We start from the raw sequence: 27,070 nt of genomic DNA on the forward strand, positions 1-27,070 counted from the left end.
TCCCGGTCGGGTGCATGCGGGAGTCTGTCTGACTGTCTCTCCCCGTTTCCAGCTTCAGAAAAATACAAAAAAAAAAAAAAGGAAGGAGTGAACCAAGAAAGTAGAAAAGGAAAGAAATCCAACAAACAAGGGATCCAGCAGAGGAAATGGCCATGGACACCCTGAGGATGACAGCCACGGACACTCTTGAGGACTATGTTGAAAGGAGACGCCGGAAGCAGGCTTGGCAGCAGGCCTGGGAGCAGCGGCACCTGCTGGAAGGGAGGTGCGGAACATTCCGAAAGGTCCCGCTCTGCCAGGGCACTTGGTGGGCCATTAGTGACAAATGGGGCATATCAACACCAGGAAAACAAAGTTTTATTAGAAAGCAATTATAATCAGAGCACTGTGTGAATGAGCTGCGACTGACACCTTACAGTCATAATGATATAAACACTGAATTTAGCCAAACATATAGTAATAGTGCGAGTAGAGAAAGGGTTGGCTATAAGAAACCTAACCCTAAAAACTTAAAATATCTAAAACTGTGGGGGGCGGGGGAGATCAAGAAATAGACTCATAAGCATGCACCAAAAATATGGAAGAAAGTAACAGAAGCCACATCTAAGAGTTGGAAGTGTTTGCTCTGGGAAGCTGGGAAAGGTGGGCCAGAACATGTGCCTTTTTTTGGCGCCAGGTAGAATGAATGAAACACACGAAGGTGCAGGTACGGAATAAGAAGCTTCGAGGACACCTGCGGGGGTGATCTGGTTGCAGGGCTTCCCTGAGGAACTGACATCTGAACAGCGATCTGCAGTTGGAGGTTGGCAGGGTGCCTTCCAGCAGAGGGGACTGAAACTACTCAGGCACCGAGGGCAGAAGCAGGCAGGCCTTGAAAGCCTAGGGAAGGGAACACAGTGTGTATGTGTGTGTGTGTGTGTGGGGGGTCCATCATCTAATAGAGGTTGGGCCATAAACGTGCCAGGAATACGGCAGAAAGAGAAGCACCGTTGTCAGGGATGGGAGTCAAGGATGACCTAGAAAATTTCAGAATCCCTTATAATCCTGAGGTTCTGTGTTTTACACTGTTAGGACACACGTTTCTCATTACCAAGAGATGTGGGAAGTGAGGTCTGTAACGTTCTGACACACTGGCAAGAAGATTACGAACACAAACCCACACTGACACAGCTGGAGAAACAGACCAGGTCTGAATACCTTCCCAAACTGCCGGAGTAGCTGGATAAATGCTCCTTTGCCAAAGGGGTTCGTAAGACTCGCATGGAAAGCGAGCGTTGGATAATCCTGGGAGAGGACAGCAACCCATCGTTTCTACAGAGGGAAAAGAAAAGATGCTGGTAAATGGTAATTTGTTTATTTACAATACAGGAAGAATCAGAGCTTGAATTACAGGACTGTGCTTCAAAAATACACAACTGTCTATGGAAAATGTTAGCTCTAATTCTTTGAAATTTTTTTTCAAGTATGACAGTTAATGCTTTGTCTTTTATCTTCTAAATACAAAACAATATTCCCCCAAATGCCTTCACTGCTATTAAATGCAATTAATGTAACATGATGTGAAACAGGCCAGTGGCTGAGGAGGCAGCCTCCTCCTCAAGGGGCGCACATCACTCATCCCGTGGGCGCTGGGGCCGCCCCGTCACACCCAGCACAGGATAAAAGGTAACTCTGCCCAGTTAGTGAAGCACATTCCAGTTGTGTTTTCAATGAGAACACTTCAATGACTGCAATCTCAAGAGTGTAATGCTTTAACTAATGTCCCAAGGCCTACAAACCACGAAACTAATTAATTTATGGACACTCAGAGCTTCCACGAGCTGAGCGGCCTCAGAAGTCTGTTCTGCATTAGCAGCTGTACTTACTGTTGCCCAGGTTGGAACAAGGTCACATTTGTTCAGAACAAAAATGAGGTGTTTCCAGGGCTTTTCCTTTTTCAAGTAAGTCTCAATGTGAGGGGAACGGGTACCCATTGGATCTCTAGCATCAAGAACTTGAACTACAACATCTGATGAATCTATCACCTGCAAGTTCAAAGAGGCAAACATGATCTGCTACTGTACAAGGATACAATGAACCAGGGCTGACTTGTAAGGGAGCCCAGGGAAAATAAAACAATAGCAGTAACTTCATAGCAGTCTTACGAGGTGGGTGTAGACAACCTCAGTGCCCAGTGATCAGAATTCAAAAGTATTTTTCATCCTGGGTTATCTGAACTTGTCAAATTTCAAATAGAAAAACTAGCTTAGATGAAACTCATCTTATTTCATGACTACTATGCATTATTGAACAGAATCTTTTACTTGTTAAAATTTCTAAAAGCTTCTACTGTTACAGGCTTTGTGTATTTTACAAAAACTAGAAAAATTAGTTTGTTTTCATGGTACTAGTTTCCTATTGTTACTGTTTAGTTATGCTTGAAGGACTCCGTTACTGAAAATATTCCTAGTGTGTGGACGTGAACCCCAGCCAGCCGAAGAGCATGGGCTACCCAGCACGCAGACTTCCACTAGCCAGCGGGCCGGTGCCGTCAGGCAGGCACCCTTCTAGACTTGTGTTCTCCCTGTGAAATGAAAGGCCTGGACGACATAACTTTAAAATTCTCATGCAGCTCGAACCATGTACAGTAAAGCTCAACAGGATTATCGTTCTAGCAGGTAATCCAAAGAAATACTGACAGCTATGAATGTATATAAGGGAGCTGTTACTATTGAATGAGCAATGAAACATGGTAGACCAACGGTAGCAAAGTCATGGCTATGTCGATCCTGGTTTCTCTGCGAGAGAAAGATGGAGGGGCAGCAGAGCCTGCCCTTCTCTGACAGAGCTTCACCATATCAAACTGGTTTCCTCACATAAGACTGTGAAAGCCAATGAGAGAGAATTTCAAGCCTCACCTTGTAGAGCTCACCCCATATTCTCTTGGACTGTCCCTTTTTATATATCTCCTCTTGGGCTTCATTTCTAAAGAAGAAAGCACCCAAAGTGAGCAACTAAAGCATTGTAGAGTGTAAAAGGGCATTTTAGGGGAAAATCAACCATATACCAAAGGAAAGGGGTATCAAAACTTGCTGTAAATGGAGCAAAACAAACTTAATTTCAAAAGCGACTCTATCCAAGCATTGGCCTAGGATACTGAGGACCCAGGTTAGAAACACTAAGGTCACTGGCTTGAGTGCAGGCTTATCACAGACATGACTCCTCGGTCACTGGCTTGAAGTTCAAGGTCCCTGGCTTGAGCAAGGGGTCACTGGCTTGAAGTTCAAGGTCCCTGGCTTGAGCAAGGGATCAATGGCTTGGCTAAAGCCCCCTGGTCAAGGCACATATGAGAAAGCAATCAACTAAGGTGCCACACTATGAGTTGATGCTTTTCATTGTTTTCCCTTCCTGTTTGTCTGCCCTGTGTCTCTCACTTAAAAAAAATAATAAAAAAATAAAAATAAGTGACTCTATCCAAATGCCCATAAACAGATGAATGGATTTTAAAAATGTGCATACTATTCAGTAATAAAAAAGGATAAAGTGTTGATCTGCTACAACTTCAATGGCCTTGACCACATTATCCTTGTGAAAAAAGCCAGACACAAAAGGACAACTGTTGAATGACTGCACTTACATGAAGTATTACTCATAAGAGCAGTCAAACTCATAAAAGAAAGAAAGTGGAATGAATGGTGGTTGCAAGGGCTCGGGAGAGGGAGAATGGGGAGTTACTGTTTAATGGGTATAGCGTGTCAGTTTGGAATGACGTGAACCACTGGTGGTGCATAACAGTGATGGTTCCACAACCATGTGAATGTACGTAATGCCATGGAATTATATGCTTAAAAAAGGTTGAAGCGGTAAATTTTATGTTATGTCTATTTTACCACAATGAAATTTTTTTTTTTAAAGCAACTGTAATATGGTAATATGTCAGAGAATTGTGAAAAGGAATTGGCAAGACATGAACCACAATCTATACCTCATCGCTCCCATGTAAAGTGAATTTTTTCTGATTAGGCTGAGCATCTGTTTATTTACTTGCCTCAAAGACATTCACCCAATGGCTTTGAAACAAAAATAGTTCTGTTTTCCCCCTGTTACCAACTGTAACTTTTGGAGAAAGAAATAAAAATAGGAGAACACAAAGCCAATCAAAAAGTCCAAATAATTCTAAGAATGACTCTTCTTGCTGGCCTCAAATGGCTTGACATTATCTCTGGGAGGCCCAAAGCTTGACATGGCTGACAACAGCATTGAGGTGGCATGGCCACAGTCAAGAGACAGCGTCTCTTGCCTGACCAGGTGGTGGCGCAGTGGATAGAGCGTCGGACTGGGATGTGGAAGGACCCAGGTTCGAGACCCCGAGGTCGCCAGCTTGAGCGCGGGCTCATCTGGCTTGAGCAAAAAAGCTCACCAGCTTGGACCCAAGGTCGCTGGCTCCAGCAAGGGGTTACTCGGTCCGCTGAAGGCCCGCGGTCAAGGCACATATGAGAAAGCAATCAATGAACAACTAAGAAGTCGCAACGCGCAACGAAAAACGAATGATTGATGCTTCTCATCTCTCTCCGTTTCTGTCTGTCCCTGTCTATCTCTGCCTTTGTAAAAAAAAAAAAAAAAAAAAAAAAAGAGACAGCGTCTCTTTGTTAAGCATTTAGGAGACACAAGAGAGAGCATGTGGACCATCCTGCACTGCCTGGGACCCCTTTCTCGAAGGTAATATGGCAGCTGCTAATCAAATTCGTCCCAGTCTCTGATATGGTAATTTCCCCATAAGAGTTTATATCTGGGTAATAATGAGGGATGAGAAAGGTTTGGTCACACTGATGCTTTACTCTAATATTGTTAGTGATGGGAAAAACTATAAACAGTTAAGTGTCCAACAGTGGGTCTGGCCACAATAAAACACTACTTTGACATTATGCTGCTGTTAAGAACTGACATGAAAACACACTGTTAACAACTTAGAAAATGTATTAAAATAAAAGGCAAGCCCTGGCCGGGTAGCTCAGTTGCTTAGAGCGATATCCTGATCCACCAAGGTTGTGGGTTCAATCCCCCAGTCAGGGCATGTACAAGACTCAACCAACGAATGCAAAAATAAGTGGAACAACAAATCAATCCCCCCTCCCGCTTCTTCTCTCTCTAAAATCAATCAATAATTGTTTCCCTTTTTTTTTTTTTTTTTTTTGTGAGAGAATAGAGAGAGAGAGATGGGAAGGAAGGGAGATGAGAAGTATCAACTCGTAGTTGCAGCACTTCAGTTGTTCACTGATTGCTTCTCATATGTGTCTTGAGGGGAGGAGGGGGCTCCAACTGAGCCAGTGACCCCTTCCTTGCTCAGCCAGCGACCTTGGGCTTTAAAAGCCAACGACCTTAGGCTCAAACCCATGACCCTGTACTCAAGCCAGCGACCTCAGGGTTTTGAACCTGGGACCTCAGTGTCCCAAGCTGACACTCTATCTGTGCCACCACTGGTCAGGCTAAAATTAATAAATAAAATAAAATTTTAAATAAATAAAACGCAAGTTAAATACAGTCTTAGGACGCTGGCTGGTTGGCTCTGTGGATAGAGCATCAGCCCGCTGTATGGACTTCCCAGGTTCAATTTCTGGTCAGGGCATTTAGGAGAAGCAACCATCTTCTTCTCTTCCCATCCCTCACCCCTTTCTCTCCCTCTTCCCCTCCCACAGCCAGTGACTCGACTGATTTGAGCCTCAGCCCCAAACACTGAGGCTAGTTCAGTTTGTCCAAGTGCGTCAGCCTCAAGCACTAAAAAATAGCACAATTGACTCGAGCATCAGCCCAAGACAGGGGTTGCTGGGTGGATCCCGGTCAGGGTGCATGCAGGAGTCTATCTCACTTTCTCCCCTACTCTCACTTAAAAACAACAACAAAAACAGTCTTAGAGTATCATACTCATAAACAGAGTGTAAGAAAGATCTAGAAGAATATAAATCAGTGACTGAATCATCATCTTCTTGGAGGGGCATGGACCCTTTGTCTCCTCCCACTCCTCAAACAATACAAAACAAAAATAACAAAATCCCACCTTTATACACATACACAAATCTTCAAAGGGTCACAGAAACCTCAAAGGCCACCCTGTGGTCCAGACTTCTGGTTAACGAAACTATGATCTTCACAAACTTACCACAGGTTGAGATTATGAATCCTTATCTTTGTGTTGCATTTCAACTTTAACAATATTCCCTAATTTGCCCATGACAGAACAGAATGCTCTTAAAATGAGAAAGAGAATGTTATTTATTTTTACTTTGTGGATGAAGAAAGAGACCTATAGTAAATAAGTAACCTTAAACTATCCAGTCTGGCCCGTTTCACTAATTTTTCTAGTCTAAGGGAAGAGAACTCTCCATCAATGATTAAATCAGTACACCTCACGCAGGCAAAGTAAGAGTCGAGGACATGTCTGGCTGCAGAAAAGCAAATGAGGAGAGCTGGGGGAGCTTCCACACCGTACCTCACACCCGTGTCTTCCGTTACCAGATCACGGTCCTTGCCCATGTCATAGCTCTCAGTGGACATTTCCGCATTTTCTACAAGAGACTGCATGTCACTGGAAAACAAATTTGGTCGCTTCCTCTGTGACTTCGGGCCAAAGGTTGTTTCAAAGCTTTCAGTATCGAGGATATGTACCTTTGAGTTCTAAACAGAAATGAGAATTATTGGTGAAACTAAGGAAAGCACTAAGTAAAAGCAAATTAAAAACCTACCTAGGAAAGGCTTTGTGCTGTTATCCTTCCAAAGCTCCACCCACACCAAAATCTGCATGGATATGGCCTGAGTGCAGATTAAGAAATGCTTACTGAAATAGCAAAAGCACTTGTCCCTCTATTCTGAAAGCCTGCAAGCTCCTTCAGAGAAATACAAAATACAAATCGTCAAAGCAAATATGAATAGTTGTGCAAGACATGCCAAAAACTCTGCTTTATTTCATTTATCATAAACTTCAGTCAGATGTAATTAAGGCTGCAATGCTGAAAATGAACTTATCTTTTCTGACTTTTTTTTGGAGCTTTCAAACAAGTGCATAAAATTCGCCAAATTCACAGATTTTGTCAAGGGCGATCATACTCAAATTTGTGTTGTTTTTTTAAACCAACTGTAAATGCCAACTTTATCTTGGAAGTTCATTTCTTTCATGGCTAAAAGGAATTGCTTGTTTTGTAAGATGCATTTTAGTTTCAGATAACAGTTTCCCTAATTTAGGTAACGTTTTTATTAAATGCACATGGAAAGTCTTCAGATGAAAAACATCTAGCGAAAGTCCAAAATAACAGTTTAGAAGTGATAAAAGGAACCTGGTACGAACTAGAACTCGATGTGACTGTAAAGGGGTTACAGGCACAGGAATTTCTGAAGTCAGATGAAAGTCAAAGTTTGAGTTAGGGTCTAGCACGTAACAGTGCTAAGAGCTGGCAGAAACTATCCTTAAAAAAAGAAAATGAAATAAAAAATCCAGTACACACTTCTGCAGCACAGAGTAAAAACCTGAACGATAGAAATTAGCATGACCCCTATGCCAGGACGACAAAAAAAAATCACCCCCTGCTCCTCAGCACAAGCTCCTCTGTTAAGTAGGCACCAGCCACTAAATATGGGTGATGGAAGCAGTGGCTCTGAACTTTAACAGACCCCACCCTCCAATCCTAAAGACCTTTAAGCTGTTATTTCCTCAAGTCCTCCAGCCCATCTTTCTTTAACTCACTGGGAACATCCCCAAGCATGGATGCATTCACATGGTTCTAATGTCACTGGAGAAAGCATGATCAAAATTATCCTTGAAAAGCTATTAAATAACCTATGAAGTCCAGTATACATGGGTCTCTATATATAAACCTATACATTAGTACGTACTACGCAGTACATAATGAAGCACATACAAAATTAGCATTTTCAATGTATTGCTATAGAAATATAATAATAATGCACCTTCACTTTACTCAAATGTGCCAAAGTTGAAACCATCTCTGATTTGACATCACTCTGCAGCAATCTCCAAAGCATATTTTATAACAAGTAGTAGATATCATGCTAAAATGAAACAGGGAAGGCTCCTCGAAGCCAAAGCAGAAAACTCAATACTCAGAGTCCCTGTCTGCATCACAGGCCTGCGGACAGCCGCAGCTGCAGCGCCCTCATCCTACGTACCACAGTCAGGCACCGGGTGCTGGAAGCCCTGAACGGGACTGGGCAACAGATCAGCAAATCCATAATAGGACCTCTCTGTTCTTCACATAAACAGAATTCAATAGTTTGTTGAAAGATGGCTTTAGGGAGAACAGACAAAGAGAACAAGGGAAATGAGCAACTTGTCTGTGGTTCATGAATTACACTCATGTGTTTCCCTGAAAGGAAACAGTCATTCCACTAATAGGTGCCATTCTTCTAGTCTGTCATAAAACAAAGCATAATTGATAAAACCTGAGGCAATAACCAGGCCTTGGTTTTTATTTTGTTCTGCAAGTAAACACTTTTCTTTGAACTGTTAATCCATGTATGCATGTCAATGTTTTCTTCCCCTCCTTGTCCTGGAACTGAAGCTTATGCACTGGCTCCATTTCTGGGAATTATTATTCGATGCAAGTAAAAACGTGCACGAAAACATTAGGCCATTTCTTTGGTTCTGTGTGAAACTCATTCTACTCAAGCCAGGGTCAGTCCTTACTGTACTTTGAACTTCAATGATCAACAACCAATCTGGACCAGCACCTTCTCCTTCAGCTCAAAAGACTCTCCAAGGAGCTCACAGAAGCTGCAAGTAACACCACCGAAGAGCTCCCTCCTACCAACCCAATCTAATTCAACGCTTCCCAAAGTTCGATGGAATTACTACTCAAACTTAAGGTTGCCTACCAAGAAAATAGTAATACTCTTTATAAATAGCATTAGTAATCTATTAAGCTGATCGGGGAGCAAGCTGTGTGCTCACTACGTGCCAAGAGTTTTGCTGATGTTTCATCTGCATCCAGTCGTTCGAGGAGGTGGGTTCTCTTGATTTACAGCTGGGGAAGTGAAAGCTCAGAGAAATGGAACTAAGGTCATAGGAAGGGGTAGGCAGTGTTTCTCAACTGCTGGTCCACCAGAAATTCTGTGCCTTTCTGCAAAAGAGTTAACCACCCTGATGTCATATGAAGATTATAGACCCATTGATCTTAGTTGAAATTGCTTCTTTTCAAGAGTGATTTCTGTCTTAGTGGTCCCTGAAATAATTCTATTTTCACCAGTCCCTGGCTGTAAAAAGGTTGAAAACCCGTCTGACCAGGCAGTGGCGCAGTGGATAGAGCGTCGGACTGGGATGTGGAAGAACCAGGTTCAAAACCCCGAGGTCACCAGCTTGAGCGCGGGTTCACCTGGTTTGAGCAAAGCTCACCAGCTTGAGCCCAAGGTCGCTGGCTCAAGCAAGGGGTCACTCGGTCTGCTGTACCCCCCCCCCAAGGCACATATGAGAAAGCAATCAATGAACAACTACAGAACCGCAATAAAGAATTGATGTTTCTCATCTCTTTCTCTTCCTGTCTGTCTGTCCCTATCTGTCCCTCTCTCTGACTCTCTCTGTCTCTGCCACAAAAACATAAAATAGCAATACTGCTTTAAAAAAAAAAAAAGGTTGAAAACCCTTGGGTAGAGCAAAGATTAAAACCCAGGTCTTACCCAAAGCCAGTGCTTTTATCAGCATACTACTGAGCCTCCCTGACCAAATGTGATTCAGACTAAAGGCGAGACCCTGACAAAGGTGAAGAGAGATGTCTCGGGAAGCTCATCAGTACTGCACTATAGTCACTGTTCTCTAGAGAAAAAACAAAAGACAAGTGGCAGAGAGGATCTGCATAGCGTTTGCCAAAGAAATTCCATTGCCAAGCACCGCTCCATCTTACATGAGGCCGAATTCGATCATGGAGAAGAGACATGGGTAACTTGCTTTGCTTCATGACAACTTTGTATGGATCCTTCAGAACTGTATCCATTTCCTCTTGAAATTTTTGTAATGACGACTGCTTAATCACACGTGTGTTTCCTGTTTTACAAAAGAACACTGCCATTTAATAAACAACTCCTTTTCGCTTCTGCATCCATCTTCCCAAGGACAGAGGAAAGATTTTAAATTACCCTTGTTCACCCAAACACCTGATACATCCATCCACGCAGCCCTTTTCAAACTTAAAAGAGGAACAAATCAAAACAAAAAAAAACCCTGCCTCTCCTGCCTCATCACACTATGAACTAATCCACCCACCCAGACACATAAAGGGTTTCAATAGTTTTCCAAGCCCAATTTCTGGACTGGATGAAATGGAAAAATAAACATCACTGAGTGAACTTAAGACTTGACAAATGTCCTACTTCCTGTTAGATCTGGCAAAGGAATTTGGAGCCAATCACAGCTAATCAGCTGGTACAGAGAGAATCCCAAAGCACAGCACCTAAGAGTCAGTTGCTGCTTAGGGTTACGAGGTTTTGAAGGGACTATAAAATGAACCAACAAATCCACGTAAAGCAACAAAATAAAGGTGTATAACACTACCTGGAGAACACCTGAAAAGTGAGAGACCCCAGAGAATGTATTTAAGTAAGCAGCATGTTGCAGCACAAATACAAAACTCAAAATGCTAATAACAATGACAGTGGAAATAGTGACAATGACACTGGTTAACTCTGGTGTTGTACCTCCTAATTGCTGGGCACTATTCCCCACACTTTACATAGGTTTACTCATTTAATTCCCATAAAAGTCCTATGAGAAAGGTACTATTTTTATCTCCATTTTAGAGATGAGGAAACTGATGAACAGACAGACAATAATGTACCCAGAGTCACAGAAATGGTAGAATCCAGAGAATTCAAACCCAGGTGGTCTAGAGTCACAGCACCTAGCCACCATGCTAATGGCCTTATTATGGAGTTTTCTTTTGACGCTTTTCTGTGTTGCAGTTTTCTGGGAGGTATCCCATCAAAAGATTTAAGAAATATTCAAAAAAAAAAAAAAAAAAAAAAAAAGAAATATTCAAAGGTAGTTGCCATTTTCCCCTTAGTAGAGAGGTCAAACACCAAACAAACAAAGGGGTCCGATCATCTGACACGCCCACATATCTGGGAATATCTAAGGGGAAGCCTGAAAGCCCAGACTGAAAGGAAGGTGGACTTTCCAAAGGAGTCCCTGATCCCGCTGTGACCCTGGAGATGCTCTAGTCACTCCTGGGAAGGACCAACATTGTGATTCAGTTCAAATACAACCCAATAAAGGCAAAGTGTTTCAAAGGAACTTCAGGCTAATGCCCAAACACACCCACAAGGCACCTCTCAAACCGTATCCTCTCCAGATTACAAGAAATAAGAGTTCAACGATCTGTGAATGCTGGCCATTAGGGGTGATCTTACCTGTTTAAGAGGGTCACTTACAATAAACAATGATGAGCTCTTCTCAAAAACAAGTTATTTATGAAATCCACCTCCTCTACTTTTCTCTGCACTTCTTCCACCACGGGTACTTATCTCATTCCTTTCTCCTATAATCCTGGACAGTTCCACTCACCCAAACACTCCTACCTGTTAGACACCTGAACACCCTGCCCTTTTCCATACAGCGCACATTTTGTAGAGCAAAAGTAACAGACGACAATACTCACCAAACCATTTAATATTTGGCTCCACTCTCGCCACTGTGCCAGAAGCTACTGTTGACTGATACTGCAGAGGCTTGATCACTTTACCACGACTATTCCTAAATTGAGGAGATCAACAGATTTTGATGGAGGACAGAAGAAAGAAAACAGCAAAGTTTGGTTTACAGGATACCTTTTTCATCAAAAGGACCCTTTCTTTTTTTTGTTTTTTGTTTTAAATGACCATGAAATGTGAATTTCAGTAAACAAAAAGTACTTCTTCATTTGGAACAGATTGTCCAAAAGCCATTTAACCTCTTGCAACAGAGCACCTAATGATTTCTGCTGGATGAATAACAAATAACGCCGATGTTTAAAAATCTGTTTACTGTTTCTTGCGTTTTTTATAAAAAAAAATCACACACTTTAATTTTGGGGGTAATTATTTGAAGGCTGCTTTAAATAAATTTTAAGTTGAGGGTGATTTATGCTGGAACTCAAAATTCTAAAACAAACTACAGAGTAGGTGACTAAAGCAGACTAAGTTCATTGACATTTATGTTTTAGACACATCTTTTAGAATGGATAAAGAATCTAATTACCAAACAAATTAAGACCAGCTAGCAAAATGTCACATTCAGCAAGTCACTGCAGTAGAGGCTGCCTCAGCAGAACTCAGAGTTGTGATGAGTTTTCAAGTGCCACAATGTTGTGATCTAATGTTTGGCATTAAAAACAAGTTTTCCAGCTGCTTTTATGACTACAGTCCTATATGCTCTGTTAAAGAAAACCAGATTTCTATCTGACAGATACTTAACTTGAGATTTAATACAACACTTGTGGAGGCCGAGGCTGCGAGGAACAAAACCTCTAATTGTTGTACATCATGGTGACACAATAACAATTTCACCACCCACTATCCTCATCTGGAACCCAAAATTCACAATTTGTTATAACAACACCCACATAAAATAACATTTGAAAATACAATATTCCCGTTTCAGGAAACGAGGGGTGGGACTATCAGAGGTTTACTGGGGCTCAGCTGCAAGGCAACGGCATGGAGGAAAGGGAAAGGATGACGGTGCCCACCGAAGCTCACCTGCGCTCCTTCTGCCTGTACATATTCAGGCGCCGGATTGTGGCCCGGTCCCTCATGTTTTGGCCTCCTGCTCCCTGTACTCGATCTAGGAAACACAGAAGTAGACTGTACACTATTTGATAACCAACAAGTCTAAGTGTGAACACTGCTTCAAACACACCAACTAATTCACTCAGAATAGGCAGGCTGACGCCTCACTGCAAAATCTCTACTTTCTCCATATGTTGTTCCAACAAAGTAATCATCACTGAAGGTACATGGTATGACAAAGCGGACCTAACCTTTGATCCTCAGTAGGACTGTACATACTTGATAATGAGAACAGCTAAGATTTCGAGCATTAATTATGGCACTATGGCCTGACCTGTGGTGGCGCAGTGGATAAAGCGTCGACCTAGAAATGCTGAGGTCACCGGTTCGAAACCCTGGGCTTGCCTGGTCCAGGCACATATGGGAGTTGATGCTTCCAGCTCCTCCCCACTTTCTCTCTCTCTCTCTTCCTCTCTGTCTCTCTCTCTCTCTCTCCCTTTCTCTCTCCTCTCTAAAATGAATAAAATAAATTTAAAAAATCTAAAAAAAAAAAATTATGACACTATGCTCTCCATATCACAGACACTGTTTCATGTAACCCATACAGTAACCCTATAAAGATGCATGCATTATCCCCATTCTGCGAGCTAAGACACTGATGCACTGTGGTCAAACACCTTGCCCAAGGTCACAGAGCAATTAAATGGCAAAGCCACAACGTGAACAAAAGCATCTGATCTTCTAAAACAACTACCCCTGGGTCTCAGTGTAATGAAAATCGAGTGTCTGCTACATGCAAGACATGATAGAATCCATAATTTTGATACAGTAATGTTCCTAATGTACCAGTTTCCTAACTCTCTAATGTTGGACTGTAGTTGAGCAACAATTAGTAATTCCTGTCTTATGTCTGGTAGAGAAATAAAAGGACAAATAAGCATGGCAATACTAGCCTAGTTTCTCATTTGGAGATCCTCTTCTAATTACCTGTCTACTCCTGAAGTAATGCAGTAGAAAACAGGCTAAAATCACAGGATTGGCAGCCCTACCGCTCACTAACTGTACCAATTGTGACAATTCAATTCTCTTGGCTCAGTGTCTTCACCTCTAACATCGTGATCTCTCAGGGACTTTTTGGGTCTCACAGTCTAAGATTCCAGTCTACATATATTTAAAAATTTGTCAGCAATCCAGAGAAAACATTCAACATGAATTCAAGTCATCAAAAACTTTAAATCACATATAAAAACGAAGTTTTACTAACAAAACCTGAACGAAGAGGCTTCCCCCAAAGTCTATCTTGTTCACCTCCTCCTCAAAACTCGTACACATCCCCAAAAAGATTATGTTGTTCCACTTACTTACGCATTCATTGGTTGATTCTTGTATATGCCCTGCCTGGGGGCTGAACCCACAACCTTGGTATATTGCGAACAAAAACATCTTTATTTATCTGTAGGGTTTTCTCTGAATTTTATTACACGGGAGGCTCTAAGAGCCAAATATACAATCCCTTCCTCATTTAAATGGTTAAAGTTCAGGTGACAGGCAAGTGTGGTCAAGTATAAAAGGCCAGCTGAGTTGGCCTACACCACTTTCAATCTGACTTCATCTGACTTACTTATGGAAATTCCTTGAGTTGGAATGGTGGAATCATACAAAAACTGAAATATATTGGGGGAGGTGCTTCCACACCAGATCTACACAGGAACACAAGAAGAGGTCAAGTTTAAGGGCCCCTTCCAACTCAGAGCTTCCCAGTCTCTGCATGTCACAACTGAAGTCGCCCCACGGCTGCCAGGCCTGAGTGTTCACTTTCACCGACTTCAGACCCGGTGCCTGACGCATAGCCCTGACAGGCGTGCATGATGCCAACCCTCTTCAGTGCCTCCGAAAGAAGACACCACCTTTTCATTCCCCAATAGCCACTCAGCTCGAAGTCACCCGGAGCAATGCCAGCCTAGTGTCCCTCCCCTCTCTGTCCCCTCGAAGCCCTCCCCACAAGTTTCCTCCAAGCTCCACCCTCCGCGAGCCCCGCCGCCAGTACCGGGGTTTGTGCTGGCCTTAGACGGGTTGATGGTGCTCCGTCCTTTGAACTTGGGCTTCACCATCTTGCCGACGGGATGAAGACCGCAGTGCTAAATTCGGCCTACAGCGCGTAAAGGAGCTCCTCAATTCCCAAACCCGGCCGAAGCGACCGGCGTGAACTACGCTAGACCACGTGTGTGAGGCCTACGTCACTTCCGCTCGCGCCCCATCTTCCCCCCGCGCGACTTCCTGCGACCGCGCTGAGCGCGCCGCCACACTCCTGGCTGCAGTTCCGCCCGGGGCCGCAAAGCCATGCGCGGAGGTTTCGCCCAGTCTCTCCCTAGCAACCGCCAAGCTGCCTCTCCATCGCAACCTTGTAGATACCCTGACCGAGGGCCCCCAGTTCCTAGTTGAGTACAGCCCCAAACACAGGGGGCTCTCTCAGGACAGGCCAATGGCACAGTTTAAGTATAGTTATCTGAATTGGTCCTTTAAACCGACCGTTCTGAAAGTCACTGACCACACAGCAGCCAGATACCGCTCAGATCTTGTTACCCCTCCTTAACCTCCAATGACAGAGTTTAAGAGAGAAAGACACACAGAAATTCAAACTCCTTGCCACCCTTATAGAATTGTGCATGATTTGGCCCCTGCTTATTTTTTATTTTTAGATTTTCTTGATTAAAAATTTTTTTTAATATTTATTGGTTTTAGAGAGAAAGGAAGGGCGAGAGAGAGACAGGAACATCGATCTGTTCCTTACAGTATGTGCCTGACCAGGGATCAAACCGGCAATCTCTGAGCTTTGGCTGGATGCTCTAACCACCTAAGCTATCTGGCCAGGGTTATTTATTGATTTAACAGGGTAGGAGGGAGCAGTAAGTATCAACTCATAGTTGCTTTACTTTAGTCGTTCATCAATTGTTTGTCATATGTGCCTTGACCAGGCAAGCCCATTGCCTCAAACTGGCAGCCTTGGCACTCCAGGACCAGGCTTTATCCGCTGCACCAGGCCAGTCCCTGCCTATTTATCTGACTTCATTATACCTCCCTCCTTCTGGGTATTCTGACATTTACAGGGGATGTTCTCTCTACCTGAATTACTGTTTCCCTGAATCTTTGCTGAGTTAGTTCCTCCTGCTCATTCACTCATTCAGTTCTCAGCTCAAATGTTACCTGCTGGTTGCAAGATTTAGCAAATAAAAATATGCCCAGTTGAATTTGAATTTCAGTTAAACAATGAATAATTATTTTTTTTGGACAGAGACAGAGAATCAGAGAGAGGGATAGATAGATAGGGATAGACAGGAAGGGAGAGAGACGAGAAGCATCAATTTTCCGTTGTGGCACTTTAGTTGTTTATTGATTGCTTTCTCATATGTGCCTTGACAGGGGGGCTACAGCAGACCGAGTAACCCCTTGCTCAAGCCAGAGACCTTTGGTCCAAACTGGTGAGCTTTGCTCAAACCAGATGAACCTGTGCTCAAGCTGGCGAACTCAGGGTCTTGAACCTGGGTACTCCGCATCCCAGTTTGACGCTCTATCCACTGCGCCACCGCCTGGTCAGGCAACAATGAATAATTTTTAGTATAAGTATGCCCCTTGCAATATTTTGAAAACGTTTTCAAGGTTTTTTGTTGCTATTGTTTTGCTAGAGAGTCAGACAGACAGGAAGGGAGAGAGACGAGAAGAAGTATCAACTTGTTGTTGCAGCACTTTAGTTGTCATTGATTGCTTTCTTATATGTGCCTTGACTGGGGGACTCCAGCTGAGCTCTGACCCCTTGCTCAAGCCAGTGACCTTGGGCTCAAGCCAGCTGCCTAGGGCTTCAAGCCAGTGACCATGGAGTCCAGCCGGTGACCTGTGCTCAAGCTGGTGAGTCCACATTCAAGCTGGCAACTTCAGGTTTTGGAACTGGGTCCTCAGCATCCCAGGTCAATGCTCTATTCACTGTGCCACTGCCTGGTCAGGCAAAGTTTTCAACTATTAAAAGAAGAAGAAATTCATTGTCTGAAATTCAAACTGGCCCTGGCCTGTTGGTTCAGTGGTAGAATGTTGGCCCAACATGTGGATGTCCTGGGTTTGATTCCCAGTCAGGGCACACAGAAGAAGCACCGATCTGCTCCCGCCCAACACCCCCTCTCGCTTCTCTCTCTCTCTCTCTCTCTCTTCTCCTCCTCTACCACAGCCATGGCAAGATTGGAGCAAGTTGACCCCAGGCACTGAAGATGGCTCCATGGCCTCCGCCTCAGGTGCTAAAAATGGCTCCAGTCTGACCTGTGGTGGCGCAGTGGATAAAGCATCAACCTGGAAATGCTGAGGTCGCCGGTTCGAAACCCTGGGCTTGCCTGGTCAAGGCACATATGGGAGTTGATGCTTCCAGCTCCTCCCCCCTGTCTCTCTCTCCTCTCTGTCTCTTTCTCTCTCCTCTATAAAATGAATAAATAAAAAGAAAAAAATAAAATAAAAGATTAAAAATGGCTCCAGTTGCAACGGAGCAAGGGCCCCAGAAGGGAAGAGCATCGCCCCCTAGTGGACTTGCCCAGTGGATCCCAGTTGGGGTGCATGTGGTAGTCTATCTATGCCTCACCTCCTCTCACTAAATTAAATTAATAAATTCAAATTTACCTAGGCATCCTGTATTTATCTGGCAACCCTTCCTACTGAGAAAAGTCTTTTTTGTTGTTAAGAAATAACAGACCAAAATTGAGTCACTTTCAATATGCTATGTCCCTAAACCAAAACTTAACTAACCTAATTGCAGTTTTAACCCTCTCAGGAGTGAGATTTTAAACCAATCAATCTGGAATTTCCTGATCAACAATAGTGATGTGATCTGCATAATTAGACCACTCCCTGAAATAATCCACTCTTTTAATTTCTTATCCCTACTCTCTTTCTGCCTATAATAACCTTTCATTTAAAAAAAAATTTTTTTTTTTTTTACAGAGACAGAGAGAGAGAGGGATAGACAGGGACAGACAAACAGGAACGGAGAGATGAGAGGCATCAATCATTAGTTTTTCATTGTGCATTGTGACTCCTTAGTTGTTGTTGATTGCTTTCTCATATGTGCCTTGACCGCGGGCCTTCAGCAGACCGAGTTACCCCTTGCTCGAGCCAGCGACCTTGGGTCCAAGCTGGTGAGCTTTTGCTCAAACCAGATGAGCCGCACTCAAGCTGGCGACCTCGGGGTCTCGAACCTGGGTCCTCGGCATCCCAGTACAACGCTCTATCCACTACACCACCGCCTGGTAAGGCAATAACCTTTCATTTTGTACAAATCGCTGGAGTGCCCTTTTAGTTGCTAGATGAGATGCTGCCTGATTTATAACTTAATAAAGTCAATTAGATCTTTGAATTTACTTGGTTGAATTTTGTTCTTTAACACTGTCTAATCTGTCTAAATCAGTTATCTCCCACCCTGTTACATTATTCTGTTTTATTTACTTCATGACATTATTAGTAGCTGAAATTATGTTAGTTAAGTTTATCTGTTGCTTCCCCAAAACTAGAATATAAACTTCTCAAGAGCAGGGACCTTGTAAGTTTTTTCACTGCTATATCTCAAAGATTTGGAACAGCACTTGAAATTTAGAGAGGACTCAATAACTATTCACCAAATGGAGGAACGAATAGATGGTAAATATCATAGACTGGGTGGTTTAAATAACAGACATTTATTTTTCACAGTTCTGGAGCCTGGGAAGGCCAAGATCATGGTGCCAGCCTGGTTGGGTTCCTGGTGAGAACTCTCTTCATGGCCTGTAGAGAGCTGTCTTCTCACTGTGTCCTCACATGTTGGAGAGACAGGAAAGGCTCTAGTCCAGGGGTCGGGAAACTTTTTGGCTGAGAGAGCCATGAACGCCACATATTTTAAAATGTAATTCCGTGAGAGCCATACAATGACCAATGAACATTACGCATTATCCAATAAAAATTTGGTGTTGGCCTGACCTGTGGTGGCGCAGTGGATAAAGCGTCGACCTAGAAATGCTGAGGTCGCCGGTTCGAAACCCTGGGCTTGCCTGGTCAAGGCACAGATGGGAGTTGATGCTTCCAGCTCCTCCCCCCCTTCTCTCTCTGTCTCCCCCCCCCTCTCTAAAATGAATAATAAAAAAAAAAAAATTGGTGTTGTCCCAGAGGACAGCTGTGATTGGCTGCAACCATGAACATGAATGGTAGGAAATGAATGGATTGTAATACGTGAGAATGTTTTATTTATTTATTTATTTTTCTTTACAGGGACAGAGAGAGAGAGAGAGAGAGTCAGAGAGAGGGATAGATAGGGACAGACAGACAGGAACAGAGAGAGATGAGAAGCATCAATCATCAGTTTTTCGTTGTGACACCTTAGTTGTTCATTGATTGCTTTCTCATATGTGCCTTGACCATGGGCTTTCAGCAGACCAAGTAACCCCTTGCTTGAGCCAGCGACCTTGGGTCTAAGCTGATGAGCATTTTTTATTTTGCTCAAGCCAGATGAGCCCGCGCTCAAACTAGCGACCTCGGGGTCTCGAACCTGGGTCCTTGGCCTCCCAGTCCAATGCTCTATTCACTGCGCCACCACCTGGTCAGGCTATATTTTTAATGTTATTATATTTTTTATTAAAGATTTGTCTGTGAGCCAGATGCAGTCATCAAAAGAGCCACATCTGGCTCTGGAGCCATAGGTTCCTGACCCCTGCTCTAGTCCCTCCTTCTTCTTATAAGGGCACTAATCCCATCATGAAGGCCCCACCCTCATGCTCTCATCTAAACCTGATTACCTCCTTAAGGCCCCTCCTCTAAGTAATGCCACACTGGGGAGTAGAACTTCAACCTGTGAACTTTAAAGGGACACAAACAGTTAATAGTAGAAGGGAATGCCTCTTGCATTTGGGGGAATGAGGGTGGTAAGACCCAACAGTTTCTGTTTCTATTAGCCAAAGTCACTAGATGCTAGTGTGTCCACCAAGAATCCCTCCCTTCTTTTCTTTTCTTTCGCCTTTTGGCACCTCAAGTTGCCAGGAAGTGCCCATCACTGTGCTTTCAGGATAAACCAAAGAAAAGGTGGGTAGTCAGGAGGAAGGTGGATTCCAGCCTGTGATGAAGCTCATTCCGTAAAAACAAACAACTTAGTATAAATTGAGGCACTCTAATTGTGGGAGGAATTATTGAGTCTTTATTTCTCTGAGTCTGAAACAAACAAACCCCCAAACATTCTTTCTAGAACAAAAGAAGGCCATGTCCTAGACAAGAGTGGGAAATACCTTCTGCCCTTGAGACTCACTTTTCTTGCCCCCAGGGAAAGTACCATGAGATTAAACACAATTTTGCTACAAAGGCCTGCCCCTGACATGATGTCCCAGGGAGTCTTTGAGAGCTGATCAGAAACAACTTTATGCCCAGTAAGGATCCAAAGATGTCCGCTAATGCCTCACACTGTCTCTTTGGTCCCCCAGATGAAGGTGCAATAGCCTACTCCCAGAGAGAAGACAAGGATAATGTGTTTCTGATGCCTCAATTTGGTTCAAACCAGAATAAACACGAATGGCAAAAATCAGCCCATGAGCTCATACAGGCTTTGATCAGAGACATAATTTCATTATGAAATTTTGAATCAGGCTGTTGTGAAGTCTTGCCAAGGAGTTTCATTTTCCCAGATGATATGGTGGATGGTTTCTCTCCTGTTCTCATACTCAGCTTGCATTTATCATACAAACTTTCCATCTATTTTTTAACCTGATACATCAATCCTACAGCAGTATTTGCTGATTCTGACAACCAGGGTCAGTTCTACAAACCAAAAATAAACTGGGTCAAGGTGAGTCAAGCTAAAGTTATTGATTGGGTTTGCCTATCCTGCTTATTGCAATTGAAACACACTGTTTTTCACTCCCCTTTCTGACGTTGTGGTAACCAGGGGAGATAAGACCCACCTTCAGGCCTACCACTGCTCAGCTTTAAAACAAACTTATTAGCTACTCTGAAAGGTTGCTGCTGTATGATCATATGGATTGCAGTCTATGAAAGTATTGTAGACATGGTACAGATGGGCTGCGCTCTCCTCTCCTCCAGATCCCTGGTTAGCACCCCACTCCCTGGACTCCTGCTCCCAGGAAGACCCCAACAGGAACTGCATGGAAATGCTTCTTTTCTGAAACAGTCTCATGCCAAGTTCAGATGGGAAAAAGAATAGGCTGGTGTTTCCACAGGAAGCAGAGGTTCTTGGCCTCCCTTTCTTCATCATCCTATAAAAACATTTTCATTAGGATCTAATGGACAAGGACCAACAGCTTGGAAAGTAGAATTTTGCAAAGTGTGGTCTGAGGACCACCAGCATCAGAATCACTTGGGGGGAACTGGTTAAAAATGCAGACTCCTGGGCTTCACCCGGAGCTACTGACATCAGCCCCTCTGAAGGTGGGGCCCAGAGAACATACATGTTAAGGAGTTCCTAGCATACATCTTGGAATTCCTCAGAAAACTTGGAGATCTGAAAAGCAAAGACTTTCACAAAAGTCATCCAAAGGCTTTCAGACCAGCTTCCCAGAAGGCAGCCCTAGTTAAGACACACTCCCTTCCCACCTATCTTAAATCCTCGCGTTTTTCTCAGCAGAGCCGTGGTGAGAAAGGCTGCAGCAGTGTCTAATGCACTCTGAAAATATATGTCTTGGCTTTGCCCCAAATGCCTTGATATTTATGCTGCAGCTGGAGGGTCGTTATCCTTTGGCAAGACTCCATTGTAAGGCCATTAGCTCTTAATTAGTGCCAGCTTGTTGGTTTATCCTTCCCAGTTGAACAGAGAGCAGAGGCTTCTCTATTCAACCTCCTGGGTCTGTCCTCTGGCAAATCCATGAGAAATCAACTTCTTCCTGCTGGGGCCAAGAGTTGGGCCCCTGGAGTGGCTGCTGCTCGGTAGGAAACTTGTACTAACCCCCCAGCAGAGACTCTGGGACCCTAGAAGAATAGGGAAGCACTTTGTTGTGTTTCACTTGTAGAAAACAGAAGAAGAGAGTCCTTGGTCATACATCTTCAACAGTTTTACAAGGGAATATAAGAAAAATAAGGTGCATTACTTTTGGAGCTTTGCGGGTCAAATTGTCTCCTCCATTTTCAGCCTAGGATGCCTGAGAAGTTTTGGGACAGAGATACAGCAATCTAGTGGACTAGATGGCTATGAAATGGCTGAGAGGTTTACCTCTGGGAACCCCAAGAAACTCCTCTTTATGGATGATGTGTCTGGTCACCACTTCTAAGTGGGAAAAACTGAGTCTGTATTGGTCTTGGCATTCATCTCACTGCTGGGTAAGGAGCTCTTCAAAAAGATCTCTAGATTAAACTTTGGAAAAATAACTAGCAGTGTTTTGCTCCTTCCTATCACTGAGTCCCCGTGGTCCTGAGCATATTTCCCTGAAGCAAATCTAAGAAGCCGTTTTATGAGATGCTATTAATGGCCTTTAATTTTCAGCCTGGTTTAGATAACTCAAAATTGCTGGCTGCATCCTGAGAAATGGATTCAGCACACACACCAATGTGGGGATTTAAAGTATAACTCCAAATCGTAGATAATTGTTTAAGCTCCAAGGTGGCTGGAGGGCCCATATTAAGTCATCTCCCCAGGATCAGTGTGTTTCCTATTACACTTGATACCTATCTGGCCAATGATCCTTTTGATTTTTAAGCCGTTAGACTAAATCTTTGTGTAATTCTTTACCCTCTCATCTCTTGCATATCTCCCCCCACATTTTCCTTAGGAAAACACTTTTCTAAAATGTTAACCAGGTCCCTTGAATTGTTTCCAGAAGAATAATGTCACGTTCAAGAATCTGAAAAGTCAACTCCCCAAACCAATGTGTCAGGGGGACCTCTGTCTGTCAGAAGGTCAGTCTTGCCCAAGGGGCAGCTTTTGCCCAGCAAGACCTTAAGGTTTAAGGCTTTCCTTGGCCTCCTGTATCCCTCTTGCTTTCTTGTCCGGTCTAGTCTAGCCTGAGAACAAAATCTTACTTCCCAAGTAGAGACTCAGGCTAGGTATAGAAAAAAGGGAGATGAATACCTTCACAAACAACAGAGGAAGAAGTGATCAAAACCTACATTTTCGTGCTTCTTCAGAGCCTTGATTAAAAAAGACAAGCCTACCACATCCTTATCTCAAAAAAATAAAGCAATCTGCCTGACCAGGCGGTGGCGCAGTGGGTGGATAGAGCGTCAGACTGGGATGTGGAGGACCCAGGTTCGAGACTCCGAGGTCACCAGCTTGAGCGCGGGCTCATCTGGTTTGAGCAAGGCTCACCAACTTGAGACCAAGATTGCTGGCTCGAGCATGGAGTCACTCGGTCTGCTGTAGACCCCTCGATCAAGGCACATACGAGAAATCAATCAATGAACAACTAAGGAACCGCAACAAAGAATTGATGTTTTTCATCTCTCTCCCTTCCTGTCTGTTTGTCCCCATCTGTCCCTATCTCTGACTCTGTCTCTGCCACAAATAAATAAATAAATAAATAAATAAAAATAAAAAAAAAATAAAACAATCCTTCCAACTCACTGTGTAACCAGGTTGAAATGAATAGAGTGTTGGCCTGGCCTGGTATATGGACGTCCCAGGTTCAATTCCCAGTCAGGGCACAGAGGAAAAGCAACCATCTGTTTCCCTCCTCCCTCTCTCCCTTATTTCCCTCTTCCCCTCCCATAGCCAGTGACTCAATTGATTTGAGCATGGCCCCAGGCACTGAGGATAGGTCCCTTGGAGCACATCAGTCTCGGGCACTAAAAATAGCCCATGCCCTATCATTGGCCCCAGATGAGATTGCAGGGTGGATCCTGGTTGGCGCGCATGTGGGAGTCTACCTCACTGTCTCCCTTCCTCTCACCTTAAAAAGGAGAGAGAGGGAGACAGGAGAAGGGTAAACCATGGGAATGCGACAAGAATGTGCCTGTGAGAAATTGAGATGCAACGTCTGTGGACATTTTGATGGTTTGGTGGTGGGAAAAGAATTGTAAATATGCATGGTAGGCAAATACCTCATACAATAAAATACCTTGTGAGAATGAACATGAGGGCTTGTGAGAAATCAAACCCAGTCTTTCGGCAGTGGTCCTGCCCTTGGGAGAGGCCAAGTATATATTCAAGGCAGTGTTGCCCGTCTCCCAGCTCCTGGGGCAGATCCAAAGTCTGAACCAGATGGGTTCTGTGTATCTCAATGGGCACAAGCAGCTGCGGGCTATCATTAGGCTTTTCTGTCCAAACTGGGGAGGTGCTGCTCTCCTCACTCCACTCGTGCACAGGCCAGTCCCAGAGTGCGACCCCCTTTGGGATTTTGCTCTGCCATTGATTGGTTCCTCCATCCCACAGGACATCAGATCAAGTGACTTGAGAGCTGTCTGATGCCACTTAGGATGTGGTGCCCTTCTGCTCCAGGCAGTAAAGAGCACAAAAGTGAGACTTAGGCCCAAATCAGGAACAATTATCCAAATGCAAAGCTCCCAGATATATGCTAATGATAGAGCTGTTCGCATTAAAATGCGGGCTGCTGCAATCATGAGCCTGCTCTTCACTTGGCCTTGACGCCTGAGTCCTTGCTCTTTGATTCCTCAAAGATGAGACAGTGAAGTTCAACTGCCCAAATGGCCACTCTCACATGCCCACCAGGCAGGCCTGGCGCAGCAGAGCCAGAGCGCAAGGACCCACCAACTCCACTGTCCCAGCCTCTTTCCATGTCCATGTCTTGCTCCCAATCCTTGAGAAGACAATTCTCATGGTCCCTGGGATTGTGACACACTCACTGTCACCAACTTTGACAAGTGAGTGTTCCAAGGCAGGCCTAGGAAAACACTTTTCTTTGTTCCTTGAGCTGCCAGCTTGTTTGACAGGCTTTGGACCTTGTCTGGCTGTTCCAGCATCACTTAAACCCCTCCGCAGCCCCCAAATCCCTATCCCCCCTTCTCCTATTCCTCCACCCTGGAGGCTGCCGGCTTATTCTTTTTGGAGATGAACTCATTGTTGACTTTAACTCACTTCGATGTTTCCCAGGGAAGCGTGCTGGCGGGAGGCCCACCGCAGCTCCTTGAAGAAGACAGCCTGTCCAGTGCCAAGACTGGGTGCCAGGGGCCTTGAAACTGCCAAAATGCCTCCCATTTTATGGACAGGCCTGGCTCGACCTGAAGACATTCCAAGTATTTAATCAGCAGCCCATGGTACATATTGAGTTGCAGAGGGAGCCCTTAGAAGCCAGCCCCTTCAGGAGACGAAACTCAGCCAGAGGACAGAACTGGCCTTCTCCATGAGCTAGCCTGATGCTCAACAGATGAAAAAGGGGCACCCCAATAACCAAATAATCAATAACCAAAGGCTGGAAGCTGCTGTTACATGGCCTGAGGGACCTTTAGGGGCTTGGCTCTGCCCTCTTTCTCTCACCAGACCAAGTCCAGCCAGGAACCCATCTTACCCACCTCCCAGCACCACACTCCGGGAGAGCGGACAGACGAGGGAGGAACCATATTTCACATACTTTCTCTTTCAAAATGTAGCCCTGTTTCGCAATTTCCTACTTAAGTTCTGGAAGGCTCTAGGGTAGGACCCAAAGCCACCTTCTCCAGCCCCTGACCTGGGTCCCTTCTCCTCACCACCAACCTGGTCTGGCTAGAGGTGCCAGACCAAGTGGGTCCGTGTTTAGCAGCTGTCCCGCTACCCCCATCAGCAGCTGCTCATCCAGAGTCTCTGTGGTGCTGAAGGAGCCTCAACTAAGCCTCCAGCCAAAACCTGTTTACTCTTTACCCTGTGTCGGCTTTCTCTGAGCAGAGCCAGGAGGTTGACCACACTAAAGCAAGTGCACCCAACTCTGGTATGCTCGGTCTCAGCACCCCCTGAGGCGTCTGATCTCCAGATCTGCCCTCCTTCCCTACAACCAGGCTTTTGTTCGGGCTTCCTTGTACTGGCCGGACAGCCCTCCAGGCCCTTTGCAAGGAAACCACTAAACCCTTCACCACAGGACCTGTTCTCTCCGATTCTCTTTTCCTTCTTTACCCCCTTCCAGCAAGGTTTCCACCTTTCGTCTGTCTCAGTCTGGCCTGGACCACAGCTGGAAGGGTCAGCAAAAAAAAAAAAAAAAGGCAGCACCTAGATTACTGGCTCTGTGTCAGGGACCTGAATCAAGGCCCAGGAAGCTGACCCTTTTCCTAAATTCCCCCCTCTTCGTCCTTCTAAACCAAACCAAACCAAACCAAACAAGCCAGAGGGCAGAAATGAGTTCCAAAAACAAACCCGGAAAACACAACCCCATCACCCAAAATATGGAAATGGAAAACAAACCCTGTCTTCTGGAGACTTGGTCTGAAACCTACCTATCTGGTATTGGGCAAGGTGGCCAGAAATGTGCGAGTCTGGACAAGTCAGTGACCCTGTAGAGGAAAAAGCTAACATTTTCCAAATGACCATGTGGGCAGATAACACTTGCAAACACATCATGTGCTGCTGCTGTTGCCTAAACCTTGGGAGCGGCGTTAGAGATATTGACAGGACTCCCTCTTTCCAGCTCCCCACTCACTCTAAAAACCATGTGTGACTTCTGATCAATCCTGATGGTCTCTGGCCTCGGGTAGGCTGCTTCTAGGGCTGTGAGCAGGTAACTGCTCCTCATCTTGAAACCCACATTCCAAACCCTGCTCAAAAAAGCATTCTTCCTCTTCAAAGGGCAGAGTGACACAGACAAGAGTAGGTCCAGGTGGGGCAAACTGTTCTTAGGGATGCACGGGGGATTGAGCCTGGGGATTGAGCACCCAGCGCAGCAGGATCAGGAGCGTCAGGAGGGTTCCCACCCACTAGTATATCTGCTGTGCTGTCTGCCAGTGTGGAAACATTCTGTTTCCTCCCTTACCTGCCTAGGGGTTCGAGAGCAGTCTCAGGAGGCTCAGGGAGGCAATGCAGAGAGGCCGACCACCTCAGAGCATCGCCACAGTGATGCAGGAGATACAGGAGCAGCCAGGATTGTTATTTTGATGTTGTTTTAGAGGAAAGCTTAAGGCAATGCTTTTTAAATGTTTAACATGCACACCAATTAACCTGGAGGATTCAGCTCCTCCAGGTCTGGGAGGGACCTGAGAGTCTGCATTTTGAACAAGCTCCCGGATGAGACTGATGCTGCTGATCCGAGGCCACGCTCTGAGTAGTGAGGACCTGAGGATCTGGGAGATTGGGACAAGTCAGAGCCAGAGACAGCCAGGACACACAGGGAGTGAGGACTGATACCTAGAAGAGAGACAGAAAAACCAAGGGAAACAATGGCGCACACACACACACACACACACACACACACACACA

The 27,070-nt window shown here is 44.6% G+C and overlaps 1 protein-coding gene across 1 annotated transcript in view; it reads right to left on the minus strand.

The window, feature by feature from the left end:
• GNL2 (G protein nucleolar 2) overlaps positions 1-14,963 on the minus strand; it is a 30,541-nt gene extending 15,578 nt beyond the window's left edge. Inside the window, exons 1-8 of the mRNA XM_066375898.1 lie at positions 14,789-14,963; positions 12,712-12,796; positions 11,634-11,728; positions 9,885-10,024; positions 6,467-6,651; positions 2,898-2,964; positions 1,866-2,024; positions 1,198-1,311 (exon numbers count right to left, since the gene is read on the minus strand). Of these exons, the coding sequence (XP_066231995.1) occupies positions 1,198-1,311; positions 1,866-2,024; positions 2,898-2,964; positions 6,467-6,651; positions 9,885-10,024; positions 11,634-11,728; positions 12,712-12,796; positions 14,789-14,852 (909 nt within the window). The 5' untranslated portion in view covers positions 14,853-14,963. The remainder of the gene's footprint in view (positions 1-1,197; positions 1,312-1,865; positions 2,025-2,897; positions 2,965-6,466; positions 6,652-9,884; positions 10,025-11,633; positions 11,729-12,711; positions 12,797-14,788) is intronic.
• Between the last annotated feature and the right edge of the window lie 12,107 nt (positions 14,964-27,070).

Source organism: Saccopteryx leptura, chromosome 3, assembly GCF_036850995.1.
Source record: "Saccopteryx leptura isolate mSacLep1 chromosome 3, mSacLep1_pri_phased_curated, whole genome shotgun sequence".
Classification (NCBI taxonomy): domain Eukaryota; kingdom Metazoa; phylum Chordata; class Mammalia; order Chiroptera; family Emballonuridae; genus Saccopteryx; species Saccopteryx leptura.